The sequence below is a fragment of the Lissotriton vulgaris genome, chromosome 5, assembly GCF_964263255.1.
Source record: "Lissotriton vulgaris chromosome 5, aLisVul1.2, whole genome shotgun sequence".
Taxonomy (NCBI): domain Eukaryota; kingdom Metazoa; phylum Chordata; class Amphibia; order Caudata; family Salamandridae; genus Lissotriton; species Lissotriton vulgaris.
The window spans coordinates 327,954,489-327,971,112 of record NC_141693.1 but is presented as its reverse complement, the minus strand read 5'-3'; the positions used below and the strand labels follow the sequence as shown (position 1 = coordinate 327,971,112).

The window sequence follows — 16,624 nt, the reverse complement described above, 5'->3', positions numbered from 1 at the left end:
TGCTAACTGTGGGGAGTGTTCAATAGGTTTACTTTGATTTTAGGCTGTTTGCGTTTACAGGAAGGCATGTGCCATGGTCTCTTCTGAAGTCTGGTTCTGGGTGTTTACAGTGAGGACTGTGCAGTAGCATCCTTTGCATTAATGGGCGTTTGTGTGTTTACAGCAAGCAACATGCTGTGGTGTCTCATGAATTCTCTGAGGTTCCATGTGTCTACAGAATGGACTGTGCAATGGGACCCCTTGGATTATTGGGTGTTTGAGTGTTTTCAGTAAGGAATGTGCTGTGGTCTCTCCTGAATTCTCTGTTTCTATATGTATATGGTGAGGACTGTGGAGTAGCAGTTCTTGGATTATTGAGTGTTTACAGCAAGGAATGTGTTGTGTTCTCCCCTGAATTCTGTCGCTTTTTGTTTAGGGTGAGGACTTGCAGTATCATCTTCTGATTATTGGGTGTTTGAGTTTCCATGTGTTTACAGTGAGGAGCGTGCAATGGGATCCCTTGAATTAGTCTGAATCCAATATGTTTGCTTTAGGGGATGTGTTATGTGTTCGACAGATATTCATGATTTTACAATAGAAGCCGAGCTGTGGTTTTCGCTTAATTCTTGAGATGTTCACGTGTCAGCAGCAGCCATGGGCTCTTAAAAGGTTTGTGATACCCATGTATTCACTGTAGAAGCTCTTGACATGAGTTCTCACAATAGGGGAGGGGCGGTACCCTCGCCTGAACTTTCTAGGTGCCATTTCTCAGTCTGGATCCTTGAGGTGTTTGTAGATTTACATTAAGCAATGAGCTGTGGTCTCTCATAATTTTGTTCAAGTTTAAGGACATCAACTTTGGGAGCTGTGCAATGAGATCCACTGAACTTCTGGAGTATTCGTCGGTTTACATGAAGGGCTGTGGTGTTGTCTGAGTTTCAGTGTGTTTATAGTGGGGACTGCAGAATGGGATTCCTTGTAGTGCACGTGTTTCCACTATGGGTTGAGCCATGGATGGGCTCCTTTGAAACTCATGCCTTCAAAGTAGCAGGTGTGCAGTAGGATCCCTTCATTTTGGGGGATCCTTAGTTTGTAGGGAGACCAGAGCATTTGCCCGTCCAGAACTTTTGAGATGTCAGTATGTTTGCAGTGGGATGCTCCCAGTTATTCTTGATTGTAATGTCTGTCTCATAAACCCCTCTGTGCTTTGTTGAGATGTTGAGGACTTCCCTTAATTATCGATGTGTCTTTCTAATTGTAGCATAAACCATGACTCCAGAAACGTTTCTTCCTCTTTAGTACCTCGGACTACATTTTTCTTATCTCAGTACCATGCTAAATACTCGCCCTCTCATACTGTGTCACGTTAGTCTTTTCTCTCTACCAGTTAATTTTAGTACTCGCCTTCCTCTGCTTCCTTTTACTTCCCTCTGAGTTTTTACCATAATACATTCATGCACTCTCCCATCAGCAAGGTTATTCATGGAACTATTGCCCTCCAGTGCTTCTTTGTTGCCTCGTCACTCCACAGGCTCTATCATTACTCTCCTCCATCCCAATATCTCCTGATACTCTTACCCACTCTCTTCTGTGCCTTCGCTGTATCTTTCAGTGCACATATGACTTGTACTTTAAGCTTAAGGCAAACTTTAGATTTAGAAACTTGTCAATTTTTGGGTATTTGCTTAATAAGGTTTAATGGCCAGAGGCTTCAATAACTGGTGCAGCCAGGCCTCTATAGACCTCCAGGAGCATGCATTTGGGCTCTCTCCACTTTTTTCGGTTATCCCCAGATAACGCTTGTATAATGTTTCCTGGTACTCTTGCCTTTGAAAGCACCTCAGAAATCTTTCTTCTAACCAGTCTCCTCTGGTACATCACACTAAGCTGGTGCCTAGTACACTCACCTTGCCAATCCATCTATTGCTGTCTGGTACTCTCACTTATTTGGTGATGGAAGAAACTTTGTGCCATCAATTAGAATGAACACAATTAGACACTAAGCGATATCTGGCATGGTCAGCGACAGGTCTTGGTCTTTGGAAAGGACAGTCACGGTTCATCAAGGGGCCTTGGTTTCTGGAGAGGTCAGCCAGGGCTCAGTGACAGGAGTTGGTCTTTATATAGGGCAGGCAGAGTTCACTTAGTAACTGATCATGATCCTGAGATCCACAGATCGGTACTGTAGGCTTAGATGTTAATTCAAGTTTCCTCTGTAGCAGAAAGGCTGGTGCTTGATTTCTCATTTCTCCTCATCAGACGTGATTTTGATTCCTAACCTCAAGTGAGATCCATCAACGATGCCCCCTCGGTCTGTAAGACTGGGAATAATGCTGCACACTCAGCACCTCCATTTACTTCTCAAAGTTCTTTTGCAGTCTTTTCACCAGTTTCAGATGGCACCACTGTTGACTGCATTACTTGATTTGGCTACATGCTGCTGATTTGCAGGACTCTCCGCTTTAACATACTCTGTTTGCAATACTTCAGTGTGGTCCGTGGAGGTGTCTGAACAACTCTCTGTATCTTCAGATCTATCCACAGGATCCCAGGACCAGCAAGAGTCCCCATTGTCATCCTTTTGTTCCACGGGTTGGTGGCAGCTACCTCCCCAGGTAAGGCCTGCTGCTGGCTCGCTGTGGGGCCTGCTCTGCTCTTTCTCACCTATGTTACAAGTATTCCTAGTACACACTTTGCCCTCTGATGACTCCAAAAGGGAAGTGCTTTTTTCGACATCATTTGAGCCATGGGGTTTTTCTATACATAGTTTAGTCTCTTCTGGCTGCCGGGTGGCACTGCTGTTTTCTTGCAGACATGCCCCCTCTTTTATGAAGGTAGAACTACTCTGCTCTCCCTCACTTGTGTTTTGGGTACCTTCTTTGCAAACGTTACTCTCTGCAGGTTGTGGAAGAGTACTGAAGGACTCTCTTTTGCAGGTACCCCCTGTTGACTGGCAAACAGCACTGCACTGCTCTGGCTTACCTGCATCAGCGGGACATTCTATGCATACAACATTCTTGTCTGGCTGCAGCAGGCCTCCAATCTGCTCTCCCTCGAGTGTATCACAGCTATCTTCTACACACAAGTGTTTATTGCACTGCTGTCCCTTGCTTTCCGCAGCCTCTGGTAACTCTAGGGTATCATTGCTCTTATCTCTCTCAGTTGACACCTCTTTGGCACTGCTCTGTTCTTCCTCACATTCGCTCTGAGCACATTCTTTATTTTGTTTGCCCTCAGTTGACTTTAGGCGGTTAATGCTTTTCTCTTTGTTTGTACCAACTGGTGGTTGTATGAAGGCAATCTTCTGTTCTCCTACATTTATGTTGTGGGCATCTTCTAAATGCAGGTTGGTGTTCTGTTCCGCCGCATCTATACCATGGTGAGAATCTATGGATATTTTGCCATCTTCTGATTCAAGGAGGAGGATGCTCTTCTCTCTGGCACCAGCTCCAAGAACAGAGGCAGGTTCTTCTTTGGTACTGGATCCTTCTGTGAAAAGGAGGCCACTTTTCAATTCTCCGAGGTGGCCTTCTTTAGTTTTGATGCCAACGGCTTTCAGAAGAACGTCCATCTGCTTCATATAATCCAGGTGGCCGTTTACCTGTAAGAGAAGAGGTACACACAGTGATCACAGGGAAGCAAGAACCTAATGTACAAAGTATTACTCTGGACAAATATGAGAAAACACGGGAGTGGCCCAGCTATCCAAGGGACACGGCACCAAGACTGTAAATAAATTAATATTTCCCTTGGGACAAAAAATATCCAGAAGACTGGCATACATCAATCATATATAACACTTCTTAATTCTATGTGCCAACAAAGGGAGAAACTAACACAATCATTAAGAAATCAACACAATCATAAAAAACCATCAAATCCATAATTTAGAAACTATTGCATCAATTTATTTATTTTCATTCGTTATCAAAGAATTACAAACAAATTTAACAAATTATTTAAAAAGACAAACATAAAAACAAACAATCCAGAAGAGACAACAAGTGACATTTTAAAAGTAATCAAAATAACATTAATTCGATTGAATCTATTATGACAATGAGGTCTCAATCACAAAAATGATTGCTGACTAAATAGTTCCTCAAATTTAAAAACAAATGCGTTGACGAGTTTCGGTGTTCGGCCAGATATTGCACCACCTTCCTCAAGACTTTTCCAATATTTGTCTCTTGCATACAAATTCTTTTAGACACAATTCATATGTATCGCGCTAATAAGGGTACAAAGATGGAAAAACGCAGGCAGAACACTATCTTCTCCGCTCGATTCCTTAACATTGGGAGGTTCTGATTAAGAATGTGGAAAATCAACCGCCTATTGAATCACAGGACTACATATAAAGATGGTGGCCAGTTTTCGCTCCTGTCCAATATAAACGTTTATTCTGTCGATTAAATTAACTACCTCAGAGGTTCCGACGAATGATGTTCATCTACTACAGACTTGTCTCATTGGAATCAATATAACACTGTACGCCAATATTTCTCGAGTTACCAATTACGGAGAGCCTTCATATGGCATAGACGCGTGTTCACAGCTACAACATTCTGAATTCTGTGAGCAGGATGGCACATAGAATTAAGAAGTGTTATATATGATTGATGTATGCCAGTCTCATGGATATTGTTTGTCACCTGGCGGAACTGCAGCTACACCAGCCTCAGAGCTGACGAACCACCCACCAAGAAAGACCCCAACCACCTCGAATGCATACTACTGAACATCCGCTCAGCACGCAAGCAAGCCGTCGAGCTCTGGGACCTGCTCGACACAACATCCCCGGACGTCGCCTTCCTGACAGAGACCTGGTTTAACGACTCCTCCACACCCAACATTGCCATAGCCATCCCAGACGGCTACAAGATCACACACAGAGACCGCACCAACGGAGTTGGAGGAGGAATCGCCATCGTCCACAAGAACAGCATCATGGTCTCGACTAGTACCGACGACGCGCCCAGCACCGCCGAACACATGCATTTCCAGATCCACACAGACCCTAACTCCACACTCAGAGGCACCCCCATCTACCGACCACCCGGACCCTGCCCCCAGTTCAGCGACTCCATCGCCTACTTGATCAGCTCGCACGCCCTGACCTCCACCAACTACATCCTCCTCGAAGACCTGAACTTTCACCTTGAGAACAACAACGACAACAACTCCACAACCCTGATCGATATCCTCGTCAACCTCGGACTGAAGCAACTCGTCACAACGCCCACCCACTCCGTCGGCCACACGCTCGACCCCGTCTTCTCCTCAAGCCCACATGTCTCTGTCAGCCACACCACCGAACTCCTCTGGACCGATCACTGCTGCATCCACTACGCCTTCCAGAAACCCACCACACACCACCGCACCCAACAGATCCCCGCCGCTGCTGGAGCAAAATCACCGAAGACCAAATACATGCAAACCTCGCTCTCAGCCCACACACCGAACCCTCCAACACAGACGTCGCTGCCCACAGCCTCAGACGCTGGATTGAGGACTGCGCCAACACCCTCACCCCACTGAAGAAACCCCCCCCCCACAGAGACACCAGCAAGAGGGCCAGCTGGTTCACCCCAGAACTCCTAGCCTCCAAGCAAGCTTACCGGAAACTAGAGAAGAAATGGCACAGTGAACAAACTACGGACAGCCACACAGCACACAAGGACGCCATCTGCAACCACCACCACCTCATCAGGGCGGCCAAGAGGACCTCCTTCAAAGACCGCCTTGACAACAATGCACACAATAGCAAGGAGCTCTTCAACATCGTGAAGGAACTCTCCAACCCCAGCTCCAACACCAACGACATCCCACCGTCGCAAGCCTTGTGCGACTCCCTCGCCACCTTCTTCCACCGCAAGATAGCAGACATCCACGACAGCTTCAACACCCAGACAGCCCCAACAGACAGCAAAACAACAGACCCTCCGTACACCATTGACCACGACCCCCTGCTAGCCTGGGCCAGCGTGAGCATCGATGACACCATCAAGACCTTGCGCACAATCCACTCCGGCTCTCCATCAGACCCATTCCCGCACCACATTTTCAACAGAGCAAGCAGCTCCATCGCACCCCACCTGCGAAACGTCATCAATCTCTCCCTTGAGACCGTGACCTTCCCAGAGACCTGGAAACACGCCGAGATCAACGCCCTCCGCAGCAACCACAGCACCGAGACTGCCCTCATCACCGCCACCAACAACATCAGAACTCTGCTGGACAACGGCTAGACCGCAGTACTCTTCCTCCTAGACCTCTCTGCCGCCTTCAACACTGTTTGCCACCGCACACTACTCGCACGCCTCCACGCCGCAGGGATCCGAGACAAGGCTCTGGATTGGACCACCTCCTTCCTCTCCAGCAGAACCCAGAGCGTCCGCCTTCCCCATTCCGTAACAAAGCCTCCGAGATCATCTGCGTCGTACCCCAGGGATCCTCCCTCAGCCTGACACTGCTCAACATTTACATGGCCCAGCTCGCACAAGTAGCCCGACAGCACGACCTCAACATAATCTCCTACGCCAACGACACTCAGCTGATCCTCTTCCTCGCCAAGGACCCCATCACCACCAAAGCCAACCACCACGAAGGAATGAAGGCTGTCGCCGAGTGGATGAAGACCAGCTGTCTGAAGCTGAACTCGGACAAGACGGAGGTCCTCATCCTCGGCTCCAACCCTTCAGCCTGGTACGACTCCTGGTGGCCGACGGCACTGGGGGCAGCCCCGACACCCACCGACCATGCACGCAACCTGGGAATCATCCTCGACTCAATGCTCTCAATGACCAAGCAAGCCAACGCCATCTCCTCCTACTGCTTCAACACCCTCCGCAAGATCTACAGATGGATCCCGACAGATACAAGAAAGACAGTCACCCAGGCCCTCGTCAGCAGCAGACTCGACTACGGAAACGCCCTCTACGCGGGAGCCCCGACCAAGCTCAAATGACTACAACGCATCCAAAATGCCTCAGCATGACTGATCCTCAACGTACCACGCCACGGCCACATCACCCCCCACCTGAGAAACCTGCACTGGCTCCCCATCAACAAGAGGATATCCTTCAAGCTCCTCACCCACGCAAACAAGGCTGTCCACAAGACCTGCCCAGCCTACCTTAACAGACGGCTCTCCTTCTACATCCCCAACCGCCAGCTACGCTACGCCGACTTCTCACTCGTCACCGCCCCGTGCATCCGAAGAACCACCACCGGTGGGAGATCCTTCTCCCACCTCGCCGCCAAAACATGGAACACCCTCCCTCTGAGCCTACGACACACCCAAGACCTACTGACCTTCAGGAGGATACTCAAAACCTGGCTGTTCGATCAGTAGCCCCCACAACCCCCCAGTACCTTGAGACCCTCACGGGTATGTAGTGCGCTTTACAAATGATTGATTGATTGATTGTCCCAGGGAAATATTAATTTATTTACTCTGGACAAAACCTTTAATGTGCAAAGTTAACAGTAATTGTTAATACAGAAACCTGACTTGCAGGACACAAGGAGGAAGGTACAAAGCTAACGATCAGAATACAACTATTAATGTGCATAATGAGCGCTCGGGATGCAGCCACTAACAAGCAAAGTAAACAAGATACAACCACTGTAGAAAATCCACCTTTTCTGCATGATCACCCCGGATTGTTCTGCCGTTTTGGGGCCCTTTTTTGCTGGTATTAGGACATTGCAATGTGCTGTATGATACTGCTATTGAGGGCAACAGTGTATATGCTTTGCCCCGAATATGGTATTGATCAAATTTGTTTCATCCAATTGGTTCTCCTGTAAGACCATGGTTGATTGCAAAGGAAAAGCACCAATGGCTTGGAAGTTAAATGTCACTTGCAGGGTGTGACTTGACTTGAGCAGTTAAAAGCACCGCAGTGACACATGGCATGGAAAAATAACTTTTTCATGTAAGAAAAATAATTGCTATATATTAGATAAGTTACCCCTAAAGTGTGCCTTGTTGGTCAAGAGTGGGTATGTAATATGTAAAATGTGGCACACTAAATATTGGAAATGGAATGCCCTCACTGCGAATAATTATCCTACAGTTATTTTTAAGGTGTAGGTAAGGTTAATCTTATATGTATCACCTGATAAATGCTAGAAACAAAGCTTTTTTCGCATTTAGGTTCAAAATCTAATTTTATCGTAAAATAGATACTTGAGAACTAACGTGGAAAAGTAACTTTTAAAAAGTGTACTTTTTGCTGCCCGAGAGAAATTTGGTTTAAAACTAGTTTGCCTCTCAGCCCCACTGCAAAGGTTCAATACACATTCCTGGCTTGAAGTTAATTACCCTGCTCTCAGATGAAAACGGCTTTGCCTCTGACCCAGGAACGCTGGGCTGTTTATCAATATTTGCCCAATCAAGCATAAGTCATCTGGGAGGAGAAATGGAACAGCTGGCAGAACAGAAGATAAGCTTAGCACTCCTTCTTCTGCCCTGATGATGCCAAATATGGCTAGAAGGAACTACCCCCAGTCATTCACAGGCCAATTCTAAATACCCTGCTTCCATTCCCAGCAGGAGGAAAAACTTGTTTTGATTCTGAAAGAGGGCAGGGCACCTCATCTGAATGAGAAAGTGGCTATAGGAGAGCCAGAGCCCTGGTATATGGAAGAAGGGATTAGCCATCTTGGATATACGGACATTTGGAAATTTCTGAATTTCTGATGTAAACCAAAGAGGCGTGCTGAAAATGGAGATGGAGGTATGGTGAGAGAGCAAACATGATTACGTGCAGGAAATTCTCCAATCACTGGCAAGTGCATAGGATAAGACTGGAACCTCAATGTCACTTCCTCAGAACACTCCTGGGCTATGAAGACAATATATGTAGAAAGTGAATTCGGCTGAAAGAAAAAGACTAAAGAACATCTGACTGCTCCTGGTACCCGGGGTCTGGTACGGCTCTCGAAGGATCTAGAGGTTGACCTTCTGTTTGCTGGCCTCAGGGACACAAACAGCAGAAAGGCTCTAAGAGTACACAACATCAACATTAGTTGATTCTGAAGAGAGGTCTTAAAAGCCTGCATGAAGGATCTGGTGATGCATTAGTGACAGGAAGAACTTTCCCAACAGGTGTAGAAAAGCAGGACACAGAGAAAACCTGGGTGAGCCATTGACCGCCCGTCTCTTCACACTGCAGCATTGACCGCTCGCGGGGGACAGCAAACTTGAGGCATCAGCCCGCCCGTCTGTAACACTCAGCTTGCTCTTCGTGCCATGCCAGCAGCCTCCCACAATGCTCTCCTTGCAGCCCTCTTCAACGCGAACAGGGCTCTCTGCACAAGACTTGAGAAGGCAAAACTTCAGCAAGACTAATCTGGGACTGTATTAGAGCCACGCTCGGTCGTGGTTGGCCTAAACTTTTGACTTTGAGCCACTGCAGTGCAACCAGATAGCTTCCAATTGGCGCTTTATGCTTGTAGGCTCTATTCTAGTTTATTCTTTAGAAATTCATAACTCCAGTTCTACTGATTGGATTTTTGTCGCTTTGGTCTTGTTTTATTTAAGGCATTCTTCTGCAGAAAACAGGACTCATTGAAAAAAAGATTAAGATATCTTGGTGGCTTCAAATCTCACATCTATGCAAGTGCGAAAAGGGGAACTGACACCCCCTGGGCCTGTGGTACTTCGCTGACATTACTGGCAGGAAAGTCTACGTTCCCTGGGCTACCTGGTGCCAGTGACTTGCTATTTCTGAAACAGTTTATGGATCCAGTCTGGTGGCTAAGGAGAAAGTCCAACTAATGCATCATGTAGGAAGTTTACAAGAGCATGCATTCATTAGAAGCTAGCCCTCAGGACCTGGCGTACTGATCAGCTAATCCATAGTACACAGCTACTAGTATGCAAAGTTGACCCTTGGACACAGCTGTTATACTAATATGTAAAACTGATCTGACTGTAACTACTACTAATGTGCAAAGCTGATTGTCGTGACACAGCTCTTGCACAAATGCTGAGAGTGGGCTTTAAAGACATATTGTTAATGTATAGAGCTAGGCTGCAGCAGACAAAGCGAACCATCTAGACGCTCCTAATGCATTGAAGTTCAAAGTTATCCAGCTTACAACCTGGAGCAAAAGTGATACCTTAATATGGATATGTAACCCACAGACTACAGCTACTAAAAAGCAAAGACAACTTCCTCAGCTGCTGCTGCTAATGTGAGCGGATTTGTCCATGGTATTTGATACAGTAAACCACAGGCCACTGTGCAAATGACTGGATCATAATAATCCCCTGAGGGGCAGTGTCCAGGAATGAGTACCCTTGTTTATAATGGGAAGCTTTCAAACTGCTCACCTAAGGCAATGTAGATCCTCTCACTGGAGACTAACTTGGGGCACCCAAGGGTTCTGCTCTATCACCTTTGTTTTTCAATATTTATAAGATTCCCCCTTGCACACAAAATGGCTGCCCACAATCGATTGCTTTCTGGAGTGAGCAGACGATACACAGATCTTCAAAGATTTACAGGAAAATACTAATGATATACTAATCATGGATTTCCATTATTTACTTATGAAGGTAAAAATAGATCCTATATTTTAGTACTAATCAGCGGGATTCGTTGGGCTTTGTATGGCTAACTGCATTAGGAGGTACATTCAGAAAGGAATTCAAGAATTATACTTGATTCTGATCTGTCTTTTGATTTGCAGGTCTTTAATTTAACCAACGTAGACCATTAATTTTTGTTTAACTTACCAAAAACTGGTCCTACCTTGAGTACCAGAAATCTTCTATTATTAGTTCAAGCTGTTGTGCTAATTTTTCTCTTGTATTTTATTTGAATTTAACTGCAACGCTCCAGCTTTCCAGGGCTGAGAAATACGAATAGTTCCTGGCCTCAAAATTATGTTCACCTCTCTAAGCATCGTGATGCCATTTGCTGCCTTTCGACCAAGAACCAGATTAAACATATGGCACTTGGCCTGATCTGGAAATCTTTTCAAGGATGTGCTGTAGTGTAACTAGTCAAATAGTTTCAATTTCAGAAATATTCAAGAGTTCTAGGTATGTTATAGATCCAAAACTGATTAGTCCCCAGTGGCGATATGTTAAACAAAGGAGACCGCTTCTAGGAATTGCTGGGCCCACCAGACTGTGGCATCAGTTACTTATAAATGTCTATCACCTTTGTTTTATATATATAGCTTTAAACATAAATTGAAAATGAATCTACTTGGTTTTTAAATGTTCTGTTATATGTTTGCTTGTGGGTTCCTGTATTATGTTGTATTGTATGGTCCTACAAACTTTACTTGCTCTATCACTGTGTGCACGTTGCAAATAAAATATATACAAATGCAAAAGCACCCATCAAGACACTGCTACTAATGTACACTGGTCGTCAACAGGATGCAGATACTAAAGCACAACACTTTCTCTCAAGATATACTTACTTATGTGCATACCACCCATCACAGCATGGATTCTAACTCAGTGCACTGTTACCGATGGGCAACACGACCTCAGTACTTTAGTGTGCCATAAACAGTCCAACTGAGGAGTTAGGAGCTGTTAATGTCTAAGAACAACTACGTCGGTTATTTGTGTATAAGGTGACAGAGAGGTTTGAAATATTGATGAGCACAAAAATGTTGGTAAGTGGGTTCCACACGTGCAACAGGTGTTGGACTTGTTACTGGCTATTCTTCAATGAAAGCTTTTACTAGAATTACAAAAAAAGATGGAATGTGAAAAAGAAATGTAACAAATTAAATAAATCCTAGCAAGGCGAATACATCTTGTTCTTTGTTAGGGAAAGTGTTTGGTAAAAGTTAAGAGATTGTATGTGTGCTGTGCTTAGCTGTCCTAGAAAGAAAATCCCATAATGAAGCAACACCTTGCATCATATGGATTATACAATATGGAACCTGGGAGCAAAGTGCCCCTTTGTTGAAAAGACTGATTATTAAAGGTAAGCTGTACTCTTAAAGAAAAGTGTAACGAAAAAGAGTTATAGGACGAAGTTTGTGTTGTAAGTGGTGAACTTAAAAGGCATACAAATCAAAATATTACCTAACAGATACTTTTGACAAAGGGGTTTGATTTTCGTTGCTGCTTTGGCAAAGCCAATGAACATGCATGTCTTTATTATCAAAAATGTTGTAATTAGGATAACTTGTTAACATTAAAGCAAAGTGAAAGAATGGAGTTCAAGGACTATTTGTGATTAGCACAGTGCCATTATGAACGGCTAATGCAAAAACAACAGTTGATGGACAGAATTCAGAACAATGTCATACATTCACCCCAGTACGGAGATCTGGGCCTAAATCCATTTGTTTTTTTGCTCACCATGCCATTCCAGTTTGAACTCAGCCATATGCAAATCAGTCTTGACCCTGTGCTCCATGAGAACAGTCCAGCCCGAACTGCCTAGCCAGGTCCTCCCTGGACTGCAAACAAGCATCCTAGGACCGGTTTCAGGCTTTCAGCCCTCATCAGCCAGGATAGCTTGATTCCAGTGGCATGGAGAGCACGAGACTCACGTCTGAGCATACCAGTCCCACTCGGGGTGACAAATGCAAAAACAACAGTTAAAGGAAAGAATACAGAACAATGTCATACATTCACCCCAGCATGGAGATCTGGGCCTAAATCCATCGTTTTTTTGCTCACCATGCCATTCTAGTTTGAACCCAGCCATATGCAAATCAGTCTTGACCCTGTACCCCATGGGAACAGTCCAGCCTGAACTGCCAAGTCAGGTCCTCCCTGGACTGGAAACAAGAATCCTAAGACCGGTTTTGGACTTTCAGCCCTCATCAGTCAGGATAGCTTGATTCCAGTGGCATGGAGAGCACGGGACTCACGTCTGAGCATACCCGTCCCACTCGGGGTGACAAATGCAAAAACAATAGTTGGACAGAATGCAGAAAATGTCATTCATTCGCCCCAGTACGGAGATCTGGGCCTAAATCCATAATTTTTTTGCTCACCATGCCATTTCAGTTTGAACCCAGCCATATGCAAATCAGTGTTGACCCTGTGCTCCATGGGAACAGTTCAGCCCAAACTGCCAAGCCAGGTCTTCCCTGGACTGGAAACAAGCATCCTAGAACCGGGTTCGGGCTTTCAGCCCTCATCAGCCAGGATAGCTTGATTCCAGTGGCATGGAGAGCGCGGGACTCACATGTTAGCATACCCGTCCCACTGGGGTGACAAATGCAAAAACAACAGTTGATGGATAGAATGCAGAACAATGTCATACATTCACCCAAGTACGGAGATCTGGGCCTAAATCCATCGTTTGTTTGCTCACCATGCCATTCCAGTTTGAACCCAGCCATATGCAAATCAGTCTTGATCCTGTGCCCCATGGGAGCAGTCCATCCCACATCTGTCAAGCCAGGTCCTCCCTGGACTGGAAACAAGCATCGTAGGACCAGTTTCGGGCTTTCAGCCTCCTGAAAAGCTAAGGCATCCAACCATCAACACTTCCTAAACTAAAACATTTATAAATTGCCAATAAAAATGGTATTGTGTCATCGAATGAAACATGCAAACACAACAGGTGATGGACCGAATGTGGATCAATGTCACACACTCAACCCAGTCCAAAGATCTGGGCCCAAATCCATCGTTATTTTGCACTCCACACCACCCTGGGTTAGACAATGGCGATATGCAAATCAGCTCTGACCCTGTGCCCCATGGGAACAGTCCAGTCCGAACTACAAAAGCCATGTCCTTCCCAGAACGGAATCAAGCATCCGAGGACCGGACCGGTTTCGAGGTAACACCTCTCATCAGCCCGGCTAGCTTGACTCCAGTGGTGTGGAGTGCCTGGGACCCACGTCTGAGCATCCCCAGCGCACTTAGGGCGGAATATGCAAACACAACAGGTGATGGACCGAATGTGGATCAATGTCACACACTCAACCCAGTCCAAAGATCTGGGCCCAAATCCATTGTTATTTTGCACTCCACACCACCCTGGGTTAGACAATGGCAATATGCAAATCAGCTCTGACCCTGTGCCCCATGGGAACAGTCCAGTCCGAACTACAAAAGCCATGTCCTTCCCAGAACGGAATCAAGCATCCGAGGACCGGCCCGGTTTCGAGGTAACACCTCTCATCAGCCCTGCTAGCTTGACTCCAGTGGTGTGGAGTGCATGGGACCCACGTCTGGGCATCCCCAGCGAACTTAGGGCGGAATATGCAAACACAACAGGTGATGGACCGAATGTGGATCAATGTCACACACTCAACCCAGTCCAAAGATCTGGGCCCAAATCCATCGTTATTTTGCACTCCACACCACCCTGGGTTAGACAATGGCGATATACAAATCAGCTCTGACCCTGTGCCCCATGGGAACAGTCCAGTCCGAACTACAAAAACCATGTCCTTCCCAGAACGGAATCAAGCATCCGAGGACCGGACCGGTTTCGAGGTAACACCTCTCATCAGCCCGGCTAGCTTGACTCCAGTGGTGTGGAGTGCCTGGGACCCACGTCTGGGCATCCCCAGCGCACTTAGGGCGGAATATGCAAACACAACAGGTGATGGACCTGAGAGAGCGCAATTTGAATGTAAAGTATATCGTAGCCATATCTAGACGTATATGTTATAAACGTAGGAATGAAATGCATATAGTAATGTAAAGTTGGCGATTATAGCATAAAGGCCAACTAACGTGATAAGATGGTATAGGAAATGTAAATGTATTTACGTGTTAAAATGCATTAGATTCAGAAGGCCGTATACATAATGGGTAAACATAGAAATGTGTAGAAATGCTTAGGAAATGTAGAACGTGCACAGTAGAATTCGTGTACGTGTGTAACTTTATATGGAAAGACGTAGAGGAATATAACGTGGAAAGACATAACGTGGAGTAATGTAGAGAACTTACATGACAATGTAACCAAGGAGAATGCATAAGTTATACTCTACGCAATTGTATTCTATGTATTATATATTCGATGTAAAATGTATTCAAGCATAACTAAGACTTTGCTAAAAGTACGAATATATAAATGTATGTTAAAGGTCACACTGTGTAGAAGGCTTTTGTAGGAATGCTAGAAGAGTTTAGGTCATTTGTGATTGTAACCTGACTGACCAAGAGTTCGCAGGAGCATAGTCAAATGTATGTAATTTAGTGGGCTTGTAAAAGTCGTAAATAGCTTGATGTGGACGTGAGAGCCAAGAAGTCTAGCACTTGTTAGATTTAAGGTGACAATGCCGGACGGAGCTTATTGCTCGAACGTGAGGAGAGCCACTTTTGAGGTGAACTATGTTTTGACAAGACCATTCACAGGATCTGGAAGGTTAAAGAGTTGTAGGTATAAGTTAAAGCCTTGTCAAAGTTCATATGACATTCGATCTGAAAGAATCAGTAAAAGTCGACGATGTGATGATGAAGATGACATCTAAGGAGAAGGGTCAACTTAACGAACGACGCAAGGAGTGGACCAATGGAAGAAGCTGGAAGTTGACATCATCGGGGAAAGTCCGTGGTGGGCGTCAAGGGGCGTTCCACCCACACTGTGATTGTGTATTTTAGGGACAGCACCCCGGGGAGGAGAGCAGAGCAGAGCCATCAGCAGAGCAATTAGCATTAGGCTAAGGCGAGAGCGAAGGCAAGGGCAGATGCCTTGAGCAGATGCGCTGAGAGATCAGAGCGCAAGGGAGCAGTAGGCCGAGGACCCTTAGAGAGCAGATGGGTAGGCAGATAGGGTACTGCTTCTGAAACTTAAGATTCCTTTAGAGGCTAAGAGAGTTTGAACTTCTTTGGAAGTCAAACTGCTGACACCTTTTTAGGGAAGAAACTTGCGAAGTAGGGATGTCACATAGCACAGAGTAGGGACAGTTTTAACTTGATTATTTTTATCTTACTGCAGATGACGCAGAAAGAACCACTTCACATCGAAGCTTAAGATTCTGATATTGTAACTGATTTTGTATTTTGTATACTTTGAGATTTTATCCCGAGTGGATTGTATTGCATTCAAAATTACTTCATATAAAACTTTTAAACTTTATCAGTCGTAAGTGGTTCTTCAGAGTGGCGTCAGTTAATGGGGTTTGTCTAACCAATGCGGGGGTGGTCCTTTCCTCAATGACAGATACGAGCGGTCCAAAACAGATGAATGGGATTCTTTATTAAATTTATCATAATCATAAATTGATACCAAAATCTCATTCCCCGCAGTTGGTAGCAGAGTAATGATGGTTATCTTCTTGAGGAAGACGACCTAGGCCAGGTTAGTTTACCCCAAGGTCCCTAGTCATCGTCGACCAGAAGAAGAATTGCAGCCGAAGACGGTACTGACGGTGCGTCGAGAGAAAAGCAGCAGAGTCGGTCGAGAGTGAGTATAAGGGTCATGCGTTGTAAGATTGCGGTGTTTCATGTTGTTCCTGTGTTGTAATGTCAAGCGGAGTTGAATGCCTGTAGTGTGATTGGGGGAAGGTTGTGAGCGCGCGCAACCGGATGAAATCTTATGTCCAGAGGACTTAAGTGGTTCGGGTGTATCGAACACCCAGAGTAATTTGTCTACCATTGAAAGGGGGTCATGAGGTACCATTGATTTCCCGACAGACCGATGATAGGGGGAGCGTATGTGTGAGTGAATGAGTAGCG

At 45.5% G+C, this 16,624-nt stretch overlaps 1 protein-coding gene across 2 annotated transcripts in view; it reads right to left on the bottom strand.

Moving 5' to 3' along the window:
• Positions 1-2,231: 2,231 nt before the first annotated feature.
• Positions 2,232-16,624, bottom strand: part of TMCO4 (transmembrane and coiled-coil domains 4) — a 572,429-nt gene continuing 558,036 nt past the window's right edge. For both annotated transcript variants that reach the window (XM_086921564.1, XM_086921566.1), the window contains exon 14: positions 2,232-3,580. In XM_086921564.1, the coding sequence (XP_086777690.1) occupies positions 2,372-3,580 (1,209 nt within the window). In that variant the 3' untranslated portion in view covers positions 2,232-2,371. The remainder of the gene's footprint in view (positions 3,581-16,624) is intronic.